Source organism: Falco naumanni, chromosome 14, assembly GCF_017639655.2.
Source record: "Falco naumanni isolate bFalNau1 chromosome 14, bFalNau1.pat, whole genome shotgun sequence".
Lineage (NCBI taxonomy): Eukaryota > Metazoa > Chordata > Aves > Falconiformes > Falconidae > Falco > Falco naumanni.
Window position 1 is genome coordinate 740,082 of NC_054067.1, and position 16,123 is coordinate 756,204.

The following is a 16,123-nucleotide window of genomic DNA, read 5'->3' on the forward strand; positions in this document are numbered from 1 at the left end:
GCGCGCCACTCCCGCCCCTCTCACACCTCCCCCAAACCGCTGGAGCACAACGTGGGGGGCTGTCCCACGGCACCGGCAGGGCCGGGAGGGATCCGGTCCCCCGCCCTCCGCCTCCGTTCCCCTCCCGGCACCGGAACAGCCGCCCGCTGCTGGAAGCGGGGCGCCCCGTCCCTTCCCCCCTGCAAGCGGCCTCGACGGGGCCACCCCACCTGTCTGATGCCCGCCCCCCCTCACCTCCCGTGGGCAGCACGTTAGTGGGGCACCGCGTGGAGCGCCGGGCCTGTCCCGCGGGGAGGGCGCACGCACCTCGTCAGCCCCAGCACTGGGCGGTGCTGGACCTCCGGGCCGGTAGGAGGCGCCCCGCGGCGTAACCGCCGCGCTCACGGATATCAGCGGCGGTCCGGAAGCGGCGGCCCTTTCCGGCGGAGCGCAGCTATGGTAAGGGAGCGGCGCGGCCGCTCTCCGTTGCCATCCGCCGCCATCCACCGTCCGCTGCGGGCTGCCGCTGTCCCGCCGCGTCGAGGGGCGCGGGAGAGAGCCCACCGGCGCGGGGCCGGGGCGGGCCTGGGCCGGGCCTGGGCCGGCCCGGGGCGGGGGGGGACCCGGGCCTGGCCGCGGCCCGTAACGCGTCCTGTCCTGCCCCTTAGGCCCGCGGACCTAAGAAGCACCTGAAGCGCGTGGCTGCGCCCAAGCACTGGATGCTGGACAAGCTGACGGGTGTCTTCGTGAGTCGGGGACGGGGCTGGGGACGGGCTGTGCGTGGTAGCGGCCTTTCCCGCTGTCTGCGGACCTAGGCGGCTTTGCGGTCTCACCAAGGGAGTGCTCAGCCGCGCTGCTCGGGCATGCCGCTCTGGAGTGCGCAGGGGCAGCTGGCCAGTTCCCGGGAGAAGGGGACGCATGCGGTTAGGGGCTTTGCAAACGGCTTCCGTGTTTCCCCCGTTTGCAAGGGATATGGCAGTGGTGTGGTTGGCTGCTCTCTTTTAACCTGCTTGTTGTGGTTTTCCTTCACAGGGGGGAGGGTTAGTAGATGGTTGTACTGTGCTGGGAGCAGTGCCTTGTGAGGCTGGCAAGACTTCGCGAAAGGGCGCTGTGAATAGCAAGAAAAGATATCTCCAGCCTATCACTGCCTGCTTAGCAGTTAGGCTCCATGCAGCTGTTCTTGGGTGCTGCTGCAAGAGCTGCCAGGGTGGTAGCATTCTTCTCCTGGGGACCGTCAATGCTGCTTCTGTGCTTGGAACATCCAGCAGAAGACTTCTGTTTGCAGGCACCCCGTCCATCGACAGGCCCTCATAAGCTGAGAGAATGCCTTCCACTCATCATCTTCCTGCGGAACAGGCTGAAGTATGCCCTGACAGGAGATGAGGTCAAGAAGATTTGCATGCAGAGGTTCATCAAGATAGATGGCAAAGTCCGCACAGACATCACTTACCCTGCGGGCTTCATGGGTGAGCGGGGAGGGCTGGGGGCAGGTACCCCAGGCCGCTCTGTTGCACTGGTGGAGGGATGTTTTGTGGGGCTGGCACGATTGGGGGAGGGGAAGATGCTTTCCCAGTGGAATTGAAGATAAATACAAGCAGTTTTTAGTTTGGAGTTGTGCACTGCAACAACTACCAAAGCCAGATATCTGTAGCCTATAACTGCAGCCTGCTTGCACATGCATAAATTGCTGTTCAGACTTCAGCCTGTGGCAGTTTTTTCCTGATTTGCACTGTATCACAGTCAAAGGTGTGAGCCTGTGTGAGCCATCATTCAAGCCTGAAACATTTAGCTGTCCCTAGTTCTTTTTAAATGTGTGCTGAGTTACAGTGTGGGATAACATAGCTGATAACATCTGCTGTTCTGTTTCCCTCTGAAATCAGATGTCATCAGCATCGAGAAGACAGGTGAGCATTTCCGCTTGGTGTATGATACCAAGGGCCGGTTTGCTGTTCACCGCATCACAGCTGAAGAGGCCAAGGTAGGGGCTTCAGCTTGGCGCAAGTGTGGGTGCAGTTTGGTTTGGTCAGGGTGGTGTTTTCTCTTTGGTATGTCCTGAATGGGGGCTTTTGGCTGTCTTCCTTGAGAGCTGTGTCTGTGCCACCCTTGAGATGATAAAAGCCTTCAGGGCTGGGGTATGAAGCCTTGGGTGGGTGGAAATCTGACACGAGAGCAACTCCCAGATGACTGCAAGTGCATTGTCTGGTGCTTGAAATAACCGCTGTTGGCAAGGGCTGGGTTATCCTCACAGGGAGCTTTGGGGTGGGGATGGCTCTGCTGCAGCATGGTGAGCCTTAGCATAGGGCTCCACAAGCTAACAGGGATCAGAAACATTTTACTGCCTGTGGTGCAAAAGCCTTGAACTCCTTCCCAGTCTGCTGTAGAAGTGTTGACAAAACTGCCCTCTTACCCTGACTGTCAGGGAGCAGCTCCTGCATATATATTCTAACCCAAGCATGTGATGTGCCTGAGCTGCGAGAGTGCACTCTCCTTCACCTGTCCTTCCTAAGGGCAGGGTGTGCAGGAACACAGTGATGCTGAGGGGAGAGCTGACTGTGCTGTAGCCAGGTATGATGTGTGTTTGGGGCCTTTTTGCTCCCCCGTCATAAGCTTTTGCCTTTGGCTACCGCTCTGTGTTGACCCATGAGTCCCAAAGTGGCTGTGAAGGAGTTGGAGGTGAAGGGCAAGGGGGAAGCCAGGGTGCCCTGGAGGAGGGATACTGATCTCTCTCAGGTCCTGAAGAAAGGCAGCCTCTGCCTCCACTGTCTGACTGCAGGCTTCAGGGCAAAATGAGGAAACTGCCCTGGTATTGCTGGGGCAGTGACCTGGGAAATTCACTGCCTAGGCTCCTGTTGCAAGCCCTGGAGTGTCTAGGTGTTTTGCTTGGGGTCTGAGGCCTGCTGTGGCTGGTGGCTCTCTGGGGGACAATAGTCCTCTGGTCCATGGTGCCGCTTGCTGCCTCAGCTGAGCAGTGTTGGGTTTTGTTTGCAGTACAAGCTGTGCAAGGTAAGGAAGATCTTTGTGGGCACCAAAGGAATCCCTCATCTGGTCACCCATGATGCCCGCACCATCCGCTATCCAGACCCCCTCATCAAGGTGAATGATACAGTCCAGATTGACCTGGAGACAGGCAAGATCACAGATTTCATAAAGTTTGACACAGGTAGGTCCTGCATCCAATGTAAAACACTTGCCCACTGTGGAGAGCTGTATGGAAGTTAAATGCTAATGCCAGATATTTGCTCTAAAGTAGAGTGGTGACAACCTTGGGAAAGGGGTTGTTTCCCTGAGGCATATCCAGCTGGAACGGATTTCTCCCATTGCCATGTGCTGGCAGTGGGAGACATTTGGCATAGAGATTTGGAGTGATCTTGAGAGCAAGCGGATGCCATATAGAAGCAGGAAGCTGGTGGAAAGGTTGCTTGAGCTTGGCTCTTACAGGGCTGTGGCTCTGGGCAGCCATAGGGAGATTCCTGTCTTTGCTGTGGGAGGTTTCAGCTGCAAAGCCATGAGCAGTGCTGGGACAAGTGGTATGGGAGCACCTCCTTCGTGCTCATGCAACCAACATGGTGTTGGGGAATGTTTGGTACAGGCCTTGGGGTCAGAGAGCGGTTTGGCTCCTTGAGGTTCCTGTGGGATACAGGTGTCACCAGGTGCTCCGGGGGCCAGTGCAGCTCTCTCCCTCCCCTTCTCAAGCAGTGCACCTCAAAGAGCCCAAGAAGAAGGGCTTCACCAGATCCCCTGGTGCCAGCTCTTGTCATGCCCATCTTCCTTCACCCCAGGTAACCTGTGCATGGTGACCGGCGGTGCCAACTTGGGCCGTATTGGGGTGATCACCAACCGGGAGAGACACCCTGGCTCATTTGACGTGGTTCATGTGAAGGACGCCAATGGCAATAGCTTTGCCACCAGGCTCTCCAACATCTTCGTTATTGGCAAAGTAAGCCTGCACCGACACGATGTGGGTGGGTTTGTGGGTTCTCTCCCGTTGCTGGGGGCTGCTGGCTGACACCGAGAGGCGTGGGTGTTGTCCGTGGGCAGCTGCCTTCCCACACGGTGAAGCTTCAGCACTGGCATCAGCTGTGGCTCTGCTCCTGGTGGTTCTGCCTGCTCCGGGCTGAGCGCTCTGGGAAGGGGAAGCATCCGTGAGTGTAGGAATGGGGATGTTTCTGAGGAGCAGCCCTGTGGTTTTCTAAACCTTCTGAGTACTGGGAGCCGAGCAGCGCTGGGCTCTGGGTGTGCCCGGGGCAGCTGCTCTGGCTGAGAGCGCCCTTCCCCTGCGATGCCTCTGCTGTCTCGCTGTCTGCCATGGGCTCTCCTCCCAGGTTGGAAGGGGGTGGCGTTTGGATCTTGGCTGAAGTGCATTCTTGATGGACGCGACCAGAAGGGGCAGATGTAGGCCTGTACGCCTTCAGCACCTTCCTAAGGGGCTTGTGCTGCTTTCCCCCCACAAAGATGGAGAGCCTGTGTTTCATGATCTGAGGTGCTTCTTCTCTCTTGCCGCAGGGCAACAAGCCATGGATCTCCCTGCCCCGTGGAAAGGGTATCCGCCTGACCATTGCTGAAGAAAGAGACAAGAGACTGGCAGCCAAGCAGAGCAGCGGGTGAGCTCCAGCTCGGGTCAGCCGTGGTCCTTTCAGTGTATTAATTAAACCGTTTACCAAATGTCTGAGTGGCTGAGGAGCATCCAAGGGCTGGAGGGAGCCGTGCTGTGCCAGTGTGAAGCCACACTCCGCTCTCTAGAAGGGCCTGCTGATGCGGGGAGACTCCTGGTGACCTGAGCAATCACCAGAACCATCTTCCAGAAGGGCAAGGGGGAGCGGTAGGAGACCCTCCAGGCTGGTCCGCTCCTGGGAAGGTGCTGGCAGAAACGCTCCGGGACAGCGTTCCCGGGGACATGCTGGAGGAGCCGGGCTCTGGAAGAGCCAGCTGGGCTCTCCCTGGGGCCAGTGGTGCCAGAGAGGCTTGAGGCTCGCTGGGATTGCCCCTGGCCGCGGGACTGAGCAGAGAGGGGAGGCTCCGTGACCAGTGCCAGGGGTGGGTGGTGCATTGGCCGGTGAGTTGGGCTTTGGCGGGGGGCGGTGCTCAGCATCCTGAGCCCAGCTGGCTGCTGCTTACTGGGGAGGTCATGGGTTGCTCTTCAGTGCCTTTCCTCCGGAGGTGGAGCATGCAAGGAATCACAATGGCAGCAAGGACAGGGGAGGCCCCCACACCAGCGGTGGTGGTGGTGGTGGAGGCTTGGCAGCTCTCGGGGGGGAGTTGGCCAGGCCAGAAGCATGGGCTGCTGCGGGCCCCAGGAAGTCCAGCAAAGGCAGGTGCTGAGCAGCGGCTCGGGGATGGGCTGATGCCCCCTGCCCAGGGGCTGGGGCTGTGGCCGGGTGGCTGGAGAGCAGCAGTGCCTGTGGGAAAGGCCCCAGAGGCCAAGGTGGGCAGGGGCGTGCAGCGTGCCCGGGCAGCAAGGGCAGTTCCGCAGGCCGGGCTGCGCTAGCGAGGGCACAGGCGGCACTGCGGGGAAGGGGTTCCTCTGTGCCATGGGCCCAGGGGAGTGCGTGCCCGGGCACTGGGTGCGGGCTGGGGCTGCGCGGGTCCGGGCAGACACGGGCCCCGTGGAGCGAGGCCAGCGGAGGCCCCATCTGGCTGGGAGCTGGAATGCCAGAGGCATGGGCAGAGGCCGAGGGCACAGGCTCTGCTCAGCGTGGAGAAGAGGGAGCACAGGGGCTCTCCAGCTCTGCCTGCTGGCGTGGGCCTTGCCTGCACGGGTCTTTCTGCCAGGGTGGAGCAGGCACACATGAGCCCTGGGGGAAAATGGTCAGCTTTTATTGGCCTCAGAAAGCACGCAGGGCCCAGCAGAGGCTGGCACCACGGTGTCCTCAGGGCAGCTGAATGCGTGGGGCGCAGTCCCGGCAGCCATCCCTCCAGTGCCTCCCTGCACTGCTCCTTCCGCATGCAGCACGGGCTCAGGGGCAGCCGGCACCTTCATGGTCCCCGCTGGCAGCAGGGCGCTGCTGCTCTCACTGTGCCGTGATGCAGGTACAGCAGAAAGCCCTGCGCAGAGCCCTGAGCACCCTGCGCAAGAGGGAGGGCCGTCGCCGTCGAGCTGGGGTGTGCGGCAGGGCGGCGATGCCTGTGGAAGAAGGAGAGCTGTAGGCAAGGGGCTGGGCAGGTAATGGGCAAGGTCCTGCCTGCTCCCCACCACCGAGGGCTTTCCCCAGGGAGGGGTGTCCAGGGAACGGCCAGCCCCTCTGCACGCAGTCCTGCCGCCCTGGCCTGGGTGCAGGCCGCCGGGACAGCCGGACCGGGCCTGCCCTTGCCGAGGCAGCGCTCGACTCGGACGTACCTGGGTCATCCTCGGGCTCATCCCTGGAGCCGGAGCAGGGCGATGTGTTACCACTCTGCTCGGAGGCTGCCTGGCCCTCCGGGGGATCAGCGTGGGGGTCCTGGAAGAGCTCCAGGCTGATGTCTTCCCACTTGTCGTCCTCCTTGGCCAAGAGCCCTGGCGCCTCCTATAAAAACACAACAAAGGGAGAGCTAAGCATCCGCCACTGGATGCGGGGAGAAACAGGCGCTTGGGGATGGGGTTTCGTGGTAGGCTTGGCAGTGTTAGGTGTCGGGTTGGCTGGGCTTACGGTCCTGCAGCCAGAGGAGGGCTGCGTGTCGCCTCTGTGCTGGGAGGTCGCCTGCATGGGGAGAGCAAGACTAAAGGCGTGGGCAAGAGGGTGGTGGTGGTGGTGGGGAGGAGATGGAGAGGATGTCCACCAGCCATGTCCCTGCCACACATGCCCTGGGCGCCGCGCCTGCCTCCGGTACCTGGGGATGCTCGGTGCTGGCCACGCGCCCCTGGCTCACCTGGTGCCAAGGCTCCCAAGGCAGGGGACAAGTTGTCTCATTGTCTCCGTTCTCTGCTGCTGGGGCAAGGTGTGGTGTGGCGGTGTCGTCCACAGCATTTTCAGGCAAGGAAAAAGCCCCTTCATGATCGTGTGCTGCCGGGGAGACGATGGCTGCACTAGCCTCTCCTGGATGGTCTCCAGACATGGGAGAATCCATGTGTTCTCCATCCTGGCATTCCTCTGGGACAGGAGAGGCTGTGCTGGGCTCTCCCTGAGGCTCTGCAGCCAATGTAGACTCGCTCTCCTCAGTTGCTGCAGGTGGTTTTAGTGCCACCGCCGCATCCATGCTTTGTGCCGAGTGCCGCTGTTCCACCGGCTGCTGGCTGCGTTCTTGGATCACAGCCTCAAGCTCGTGCAGGACATCACTCATGTCCCACCGAGCTGCGTCCTGCAGAGCCACGGTGTGGGCTGTGGGGCTGTGTGGGGCAGGTGCCTGGCTCCCTGCCTGTGCTGCTGTGCCCTGCTCACCGAAGAGAGGAGAAGCCAGTTCCCTCACCGCCTCCTGTGCTGTGGGAGCAAGAGGTGTGTGGTACTCCCTCCGAGAGTGGGAGCTGCAGTGATTCGTGGGCCTCTGGGGCCGTGTTGCCCCACTTGGTGTATGAGGGGATGGCTTTGGATGTTTCCACCTAGACTTCAGTAAAGCCTTTGGCACTATTTCCTTCAGCATTCTCCTGGAGAAACTGGCTGCTCATGGCTGTGGATCCATCTCCCTGTCCCATGGATTCCCTGCCCCATCCTGGGGTGAAGGATTCAGGGTACAGGGGAGCTCCCCCATTTCTGGGGGGACATACAAGGGGGGACCGAGGCATTTAGGTGTCCCCCCTCCCCAAATAATTAAGGGTGTTTCCCAAGGGACCCAGGTGTTTGAGTGCGCTCCCCTGCCTTTGCCCCAGTTGCTTGCAACAACTTCCCCCCCCGCCAAGGGATTGGGGTTGGGTAATGGGGGGAGGGGGGTGCACTGGGGCAAAGCCCCCCCACGTCCTGCCAGGCCCATCTGTCATGCTTGAGAGACCTAGGCATCTGGCTAGAGCAGCCTCCCACCACCCCTTCTCCCCTCGCAGGGATGGGTTAAGGGGTTTAGGGGTTACCTCATCCCAACAGCACCCCCATGTATGAGCCCTCCCAACCCCCACAAAGTGGTTTTGGAGTACAAGCCCCTCCGCCCACCCCCCTTCCCCCGTTGATTTGAGGTGCCCGCCTGCCTCATCGTGGGGCAACATGGGCATCTGGGCCCTCCAAATTAGCCCTCCACCATCTAGATTGATCAAGAGGTTCACGGGTCACCCCATCCCAATAGCGCGCCTGCATGTGAGCCCCTGCACTCCCCGCGGGATGAGTTGAAGGCACATACATTCTTGCCGCACAAGCCGGCACAGCCAGCTGTGACTTTTCTCCACCCTTCTAGGGTCCTGTGCCCTATTCCTCGGTTTTGGCAGCTTCCACCTCTGCTCACCGCCCCAGGAGCCAGACGGCGGACTGCCCGTTCCCTGTCGGACTGAGTGTGGCTCCGGGGACGGATGCCGAGGTGTCTCGGGAGCAGAGGAAGGGGAAGAGTTGGGGCCTGAACCCCAGAGCAGGCTTCTCCCGGCACTCACTCAGTACGTGTGCAACTGAACAAGCACCAGCCTTCTCCGTTGCCTTCCCGGCTGTGGTCGCGCTCCCTCTGCACCAGGTGAGGGGCTCCGAGGGAGCGCAGGGCCCACTGCGGGGGTCAGGCAATGGCCCCCCGTCCCCCCCGGGCTCCAACTGTTCCCTGTCCCTTCCCCCTCTCTGGCCTGTAGCCCATAATTATTTTTTTTCCCCCTCTGCCTCTTTCAGTAGTTCCCTTTCCCTATTTGCAATCCCTGCTCTGTGCCCTGTAGCTGGTGGCTGTTGTATTGGGTTTACGTGGCAGGGGGTTGTTAGCTGGGCTGGGGAGGGGTAGGGGCTGCAGGGTGGTTTACTGTGAGGAGACACCAGGAGTTGCCCCCAGGCTGGGCACAGCTGGCTCCAGCTCCAAGACAGATCTGCTGCTGGTCAGAGCTGAGCCCATCAGCAGTGCTGGCAGCACCTCTGTGATATATTTAAGAAGGGCTGAAAAAAATGCTGCGTAGAAGCTGTGACAGAGAAAAATCTGAGCATGAAACAGCCTTGCGGGCACCGGGGTCAGTGAAGAAGGAGGGGGAGGAGGTGCTCTGTGTGCTGGAGCGGAGATTCAGCAGCCCATAGGGAAGAGCGTGGTGAGGCGGGTTGTTCCCTTGCAGCTGGTGGAGGTGAATGGTGGAGCAGATACCCACCTGCAGCCCATGGAGGACCCCACGCTAGAGCAGGTAAATGTGCCCGAGGGAAGCTGTGAGCCCATGCTGGAGCAGGTTCTCTGGCAGGACCTGTGGGAGGGACCCACACAGAAGCAGAAGAGCATGAGGAGGAAGGAGCAGCAGAAACGTGATGAACTGGCCACAACCCCCACTCCCTGTCCCCCTCTGCTGCTTAGGGGGAGGAGGTAGAGAAGTCAGGAGTGAAGTTGAGCCAAGGAAAAAGAAAGAGGCAGGGGAAAGGTGTTTTGTAGAGTTGCTTTTATTTCTCGTTGTCCTTCTCCAATTTTGATTGACAATAAATTATATTAATTTCTCCAAGCTGAGTCTGTTTTGCCTGTGACAATAAATGGCGAGTGATCTTTTTGTCCTTATTTTGATCCACAAGCTTTTTTGTTGGATTTTCTCCTCCTCCTCCCCATCTTGTTGATCGGGGGAGCAATAGAGAGGCTTGGTGGGCACCTGGCAGCCAGATAAGGTCAACCCATCAGTTTTCTTCCATCAGGCTCCCTGTCCCTGTCTTAATTCTTGCCTATGTTTCTTACATCTTTTTGCTTTTGATACTTTTCTTCTGCTTCTCCATCCCTATTTTTTTCATTCTTGCCTGTTTCTTGAGCCCAGTCGCTTTTCAGATTTCCTTCTTACATCTTCCTCTGTGCAGCTCCGTTACCTTTTTTTTAATTCTTGTCTGATTCCTGCATTCTCTCGCTTTCAGAATTGTCTTTCTCCATCTCCCTCTGTCTTGTCTCCCTAGAATACTTAATTCTTCTCTCTCAGTCATGCACCCCCGTCACTTTTTACATTTTCTTTCTACATCTCACTCTTCCTGCCTCCCTGTCCCTATTCATTAGGTCTTGCCTGTGTTTCTTGTACCCTGTTGCTCTTCAAAATTTTCTTTCTGCATCTACCCCTATCCAGCTCCCCATTCCTATTTTATATTTCTTGACTATGTTTTTTTTCCCTTTCACTTTAGAATTGTTCCTGATCCCTTGTCTTGTCTCTTGTCCTGCTGGTCCTTTTCACCTCTCCATCTCTTATTTATTCCTCTCTCTGTGTTTATTCGCTCAGTATCTCCACTCTCCTCTCTTGACAACCTTGTCCTACTCCCTGTCCCCTTCCTGTTTGCAGCATCCCATTTTCCAGCTCCCTCTGTCCTTCCTCCTGCTTTTCTTTTATCTTTTCTCCCTGTGCTGCTGCATTTGGGCACTTGTGGCCAACTCACTGCCAGTATCTCATGTCCATTAATTAATAAATACTTCCTGCCTCCTCTGTGCCCCTGGATGTGCTTGCTGTCCCTGGGCATAGAGCAGGGGGTGATGTGCTGTGGAGCTTTGGCAGTGGCCCCTGATCCCAGTGGGTCCCCCAGTTCCCCTAAAACCCAGCCCTCTATGCCTGTGTCCCCCCCTTGCTGTGCTGTGGGGCTGGGGCAATGGCCTCTGTTCCCCACAGGCTCCAGCTGGGGCTGGGGCAGCCCCAGGTGCACCCAGTGAGGCTGAGGCCAGCCCCACTGTGTGAAGGGCTCCAGTTGCAGAGGGGCTGCCTGGGCACCCCTGCCCAAAGCAGCTGGCAAAGGGGAACTGGCTGAGGGAGGGACTCCAAGGGGGTCATGCAGGCAGGTGCCTCCAGCAAGGAACAGCCAGGCCCTGCAGTGAGCCACTTCTGCCAGCTGCACACGTGAGCTGCTGGGAAGCCTCACAGCAGAGGAACATCAAGGTGGAGAGACAAGCACTGGGGCAGTGAACATCCCCTGCCGGTGCCAGGACTGTGGTGAGTCTCGCCTTCTCTCCTGCATGGCTGGGTCCACCTCTGCTGCCCTTGCCTATCGCTCGCCGCCTCTGTCTCCCTCTCTGCCAGCCTACCTACCTTTCTGGCTCCCCAAAACTTGTGACTTTTCTGCCAGCTCTGCCCTGTACCACTTTGTCTATTAATCATATTTCAATGCTTTTCTGTGTTTCTTGTACCCGGCTGCTTTTAAAATTTTCTTCTTATGGTTCTTCCTAGCCGTTTCCCTGCCCCTATGTGTAAATGTCTGTGCTATAGAAGGGTTTTAAAATGCAACAAAACTCTAGTCATAGAAGGGATTTAAAAACTCAAGCCCCCTCTAAATATCTCTCTATTGAAGGCAGAAAAGCACTTCCAGAAGTGCCCCCTCTCCTTTTCACCCTTATGCCACCCTGATTTGGTGGCCAGTTTCCCTGAATGGGGACTTCCCCTTGCAGGGATGCACACACAGAGCGGGAGCCAGTTCCACGGCACAAAAATATTCCAACCCCCCTGATTCTGGGTCTGCAATGGGGAAAACAATTTGGAGCTCCCAGGAAAGCCAGATCTCCCTGGATTTGTGTAGATGGAAAGCATTTTCAGGCAAAAAAAACCCAAAACCAAAACTCCCTATTTTTATGGTGCCCCTATCCATGCTTCTTTCTACACACACAACACCCTCCCTCCCTCAGCAGCGTCCATCTCACCCACCACCCTCCCCCTGTGCCTTCCCCCTGTCCATGTCCCCCGTCACCCTGGGCCTTCCGGTTCTGCTGCTCGGGATCATCCCAGCCGGCGTTCCTGCAGCCCGGCTGTGGCCCGAGGCCTGAGGTGAGGGAGGTACGTGGGAGGCCTGAAGCCCAGCAGCGGCATGGCAGGAGGCAGGTACGTCAGGGGCCTGGACCGTGGCGAAGGGCCAAAGTGAGGCAGGTACGTCGGAGGCCTGAAGCCCAGCGGTGGCCCGAGGGGAGGCAGGTTTGTCAGAGGCCTGAAGCCTGGCCAAGTCCCCAGATGAGGCATGTACGCTGGAGCCTGAAGCCCGGCAATGGCCTGACGGGGGGCAGGTATGCCAGAGGCCTGAAGCCCAGCAGCGGCCTGATGGTAGGTTAGGAGACTGGTTGACTGCATCTCTTGGGAGATAGTTCTGAAGGGCCAAGGCGTCCAGGGAGGCTGGACATTATTCAGAAGAAAGTCTTAAAGGCATAGGAGTGGGCTGTGCTAATGCACCAAAAGACAAGCCGGTGGGGGAAAAAACCCAGCCTGGCTGAACAGAGAGCTGTGGCTGGAACTCAGGGGGAAAGGAGAGTTTGCCACCTTTGGAAGAAGGGGCAGGCAACTCTGGAGGACCATAAGGATGTCATGAGGTTATGCAGGATGAAGATTAGAGAGGCCAAAGCCCAGCTAGAACTCAGGCTGGCCACTGCCATAAAAGATAACAAAAAATATTTTTAAAAACACATTAGAAACAAAAGGAGGGCCAAGGATAATTTGCATCCTTTATTGGATGCAGCAGGAAACACTGCCGCAAAGGACGGGGAAAAGGCTGAGGTGTTTAATGCTTTCTTTGCCTCAGTTTTTAACAGCAAGACCAGCTTCCCTCTGGGTACCCAGCCCCCTGCGCTGGAAGGCAGGGATGAGGAGGAGCAGAATGAAGTCTCCACGGTCCAGGAGGAAATGGTTAATGACCTGCTGCTCCATTTAGATGTGCACAGGTTTATGGGGCTGGATGGGATCCACCTGAGGGTACTGAGGGAACTGGCAGAGGAGCGCGCCAAGCCACTCTCCATCATGTATCAGCACTCCTGGCTAACTGGGGAGGTCCCAGAAGACTGGAGGTTAGTCAGCGTGATGTCCATCTACAAGAAGGGCAGGAAGGAGGATCTGGGGAATTACAGGTTTGTCAACCTGACCCGGGTGCCAGGGAAGTTTATGGAGCAGATCATCCTGAGCATCATCACGTGTCATATATAGGACAACCAGGGGATCAGGCCCAGGCAGCATGGGTTTATGAAATCCAGGTCCTGCTTGATGAACTCGATCTCCTTCTATGACAAGATGACCCACTTAGTGGATGCGGGAAAGGCTGTGAATCTTGTTTACCTGGGCCTTAGTAAAGCCTTTGACACGATCTCCCCCAGCTTTCTCCTGGAGAAACTGGCTGCTCATGGCTTGGATGGGTGTACTCTGTGCTGGGTTAAAGGAATGGTAGTAAATGGAGGTACATTGAATTGGCAGCTGGTCACAAACTCTGTTCCCCGTGGCTTAGTACTGGGGCCAGTCCTGTTTAATATCTTTATTGACAATCTGGATGAGGGGATTGAGTGCACACTCAGTAGGTTTGCAGGTGACACCAAGGTGGGAAGGAGTGTTGATCTGCTTGAGGGTAGGAAGGCTCTGCAGAAGGAGCTGGGCAGGCTGGACTAGATGGTCTGAGGCCCATTGCATGATGTTCCAGGAGAAGTTCCAGGTCCTGCACTTGGGTCACAGCAGTCCCACGCAACGTTACAGGCTGGGGGAAGAGCGGCTGGAGAGCTGCCTGGAAGAAAAGGACTTGGGGGTGCTGTTTGACAGCTGGCTGAACATGAGCCAGCAGCGTGCCAAGGTGGCCAACAGCATCCTGGCTTGTATCCAAAACAGTGTGGCCAGCAGGACCAGGGCAGTGATCATTCCCCTGTACTTGGCACTGATGAGGCCACACCTGGGATCCTGTGTTCAGTTTTGGCCCCTCACTGCAAGAGGGATGTAGAGGTGCTGGAACTTGTCCAGAGAAGGGCAATGAAGCTGGTAAAGGGTCTGTAGCACAAGTCTTATGAGGAGCAGCTGAGGGAACTGGGGTTGTTAGCCTGGAGAGAAGGGAACTCAGGGGAGACATTATTGCTCTCTGCAGCTCCCTGAAAGGAGGCTGTAGGCAGGTGGGGGCAGGTCTCTTCTCCCAGATAAGTGGTGACAGGACAAGAGTCAATGGCCTCAGGTTGCACCGGGGGAGGTTTAGGTTGGATTTTGGGAAAAATGTCTTCCCTGAAAAGGTGTTCAAGCATTGGAAGAGGCTGCCCAGGGAGGCAGTGAAATCACCACCCTGGAGGTGTTTAAAAAACATGTAGATGTGGTGCTTAGTGACATGGTTTAGTGGTGGGCTTGGCAGTCCTGGGTTAATGGTTGGATGATCTTAATGATCTCAGAGGTCTTTTTCCAACCTAAGTGAATCTGTGATTCTATGAGATACTGTCTAGCCTGTCCTGTTGAACAGGTTTTTTCATCCCAAATGCAAGGACTTTGCATTTCCCTTTATTAAGCTTCATTTATGCTGTGCATGAACGTGTGCAGCATGGAAAACTCACAGGAGGAATGGCAAGTTGATGCACAGTTGCAAAGCTATGATCTCATTGGAATCAGTGCTGGCAGCATAGATTACGTAATTAGTGTGCTGCTTTGGACAGATACGCACTATTTAGGAAGGATCAGGAAGGTGAAGACGAGATGTGCTTTGTCCAGTGAGGAGCCCGGCACCGTGTTTCAGAACAGATGATGAGCCATTTGGGAACTTAAGACTGAGGACCAGATCAGCATGTGTGAAATTTTGGTGGGCATCTTCTAAAGACAGTCTGATCCAGAAGAAAAACTAGATGAAGCCTTTTTTTGGAGAACTGGAGAAAGCGTCATGATCATAAGCACTCATCCTTACTGTCAGCTTGAACATCTGCTGGAAAAGCCACTATTACAGTCCAAATCTCACGTGAGCATTGGGAACAACTCTTGATACAGCAGATAAGGAAGCTGACCAGGGAGGACGTTCTATTAGACCTGCAAGTGCTGATTAAGAAAGAAGTGGTCAGACTCATGAAGTCTGATGGGAGCAGCAACCATGAAATTGTGGGTGTTAAGTGACTGTAACTTTCAACATGCTTGAATTGTGTGACAGTCAAGATGTGGTGACACCAAGAGAATGAATGTTATAATGTTGTAGGTTACTGCTATGACGTTGCAGTGGGAGCTTGACGATATTGGAGGTTGGTGTTGGAGATCTAAGTAGTGTGTGTTCAGGCAGAATCTTGATTACCACTAACCTTTTTTTCTTTACTAAAAGATTTAAAGATACAGGATAAATGAGAACAGAAGTATTTCAGGAAGGCTAGCCCCAAATAACTAACCTTGAAATGTTCTCACAAATTGCTTTGGAACCTCCATTAGGGCTGAAGGAAAAAAAAAATCTACAACCCCCCCCCACCCAAACCATTAAGGGAATATTTCAGGCCAAAAAATCCTGTACTTGCTGCAAAATGGATGATCAACATGCACCTATTACATTTTATTAATTCTTTGTGAACAAACAGAGGACAGAATTGTGAGGATTTAAAAATTATTTTCCAGAGAAACCAATAGCAGAAAGACAGCATAGGAAACAGGAACAAATTACAGAGAGAATGATTAAAAAAATAATATGTAAAAATTTGGGTTTGGGTAGTAGTAGTGAGAGGTTATTTTCATTCATTGGACTCTATACTAAATATTTGGCAATTTTGAAATAAAACTGAACTTCTTTACTCAATGACCTGAAAAACAATTGGCTAGGCAAAAGTGGACTGATAAAATATTGTAGCATGGACTTTATAATGGCAAAGTATTGGAAAAGGATCACAGACTGTTTTCCATTGTAATGAAATGAAGGGCAAAGACGAATCACCAGCTGATAAATGGATTAGTGTTACTTCTAATGATGTACACTATATTCAGTTCTGTGTGGTTTGTGATTTCTATGGTATTTGGCTTTCAAGCAATTATTTCATTCATGTTCAGGTCCTAGCACAGGGAATTTATACCAGCTGCCAAAATAAGACTTGCATTAAGGTGCACAGGGTTTTAAGTACCTTCTGTCATGTGATTGTAGAAAAAAACCCTCTTATTTCAGGACTTGTGGTTTCTTCTGGAAGTGTACTGATGAGGAAATGCTTGGAGAACAGTGAAAGTAAACAGAAAGCAAACCAATGAAGATACTCAGTGGTAACAGAAGTTTGGCTTCTGATACTCAAAGTGCCTAGTCCTTTTCACCATCGCTGGCATTTATGAAACAAACATAAAAAACAGAAAACAAAAACAAAAGTCCTGTTCACCTTGGCAGAGAAATACCAGTAGAATCACACTGGGAGTTCATGGTATCCATATATTTGCAGTCATTTTCCACATTATATGGTATGGAACACATTGGGA

At 55.4% G+C, this 16,123-nt stretch overlaps 2 protein-coding genes across 3 annotated transcripts; one reads left to right on the plus strand and one right to left on the minus strand.

Annotated features, from left to right (window-relative positions):
* The first annotated feature begins 256 nt into the window (after positions 1-256).
* On the plus strand, positions 257-4,641 carry RPS4X (ribosomal protein S4 X-linked). The gene is made up of 7 exons (XM_040614066.1): positions 257-438; positions 648-725; positions 1,265-1,445; positions 1,860-1,957; positions 2,968-3,139; positions 3,759-3,916; positions 4,483-4,641. Exons 1-7 carry the CDS (start codon positions 436-438, stop codon positions 4,582-4,584), a joined length of 792 nt encoding a protein of 263 aa, XP_040470000.1. The 5' UTR covers positions 257-435; the 3' UTR covers positions 4,585-4,641.
* A 311-nt stretch (positions 4,642-4,952) lies between these two features.
* On the minus strand, positions 4,953-6,951 carry LOC121097271. 2 transcript variants are annotated; one of them, XM_040614062.1, is made up of 3 exons: positions 6,823-6,951; positions 6,314-6,479; positions 4,953-6,100 (listed from the first exon to the last, which is right to left on the minus strand). In XM_040614062.1, exons 1-3 carry the CDS (start codon positions 6,945-6,947, stop codon positions 5,786-5,788), a joined length of 606 nt encoding a protein of 201 aa, XP_040469996.1. In that variant the 5' UTR covers positions 6,948-6,951; the 3' UTR covers positions 4,953-5,785. The 2 variants fall into 2 exon arrangements, with proteins under 2 accessions (XP_040469996.1, XP_040469995.1); XM_040614061.1 differs by having other exon boundaries at positions 4,953-6,479.
* Between the last annotated feature and the right edge of the window lie 9,172 nt (positions 6,952-16,123).

Coding starts and splice junctions, on each gene's coding strand:
- LOC121097271 (XM_040614061.1), bottom strand. CDS start 6,947: ATGAAGGGGCTTTTTCCTTGCCTGAAAATGCTGTGGACGACACCGCCA. Junction 6,480..6,822: donor CTTGGGAGCCTTGGCACCAG/GTGAGCCAGGGG, acceptor GTGTTTTTATAG/GAGGCGCCAGGGCTCTTGGC.
- RPS4X (XM_040614066.1), top strand. Junction 1,446..1,859: donor TTACCCTGCGGGCTTCATGG/GTGAGCGGGGAG, acceptor CTCTGAAATCAG/ATGTCATCAGCATCGAGAAG. Junction 3,140..3,758: donor TTTCATAAAGTTTGACACAG/GTAGGTCCTGCA, acceptor CCTTCACCCCAG/GTAACCTGTGCATGGTGACC.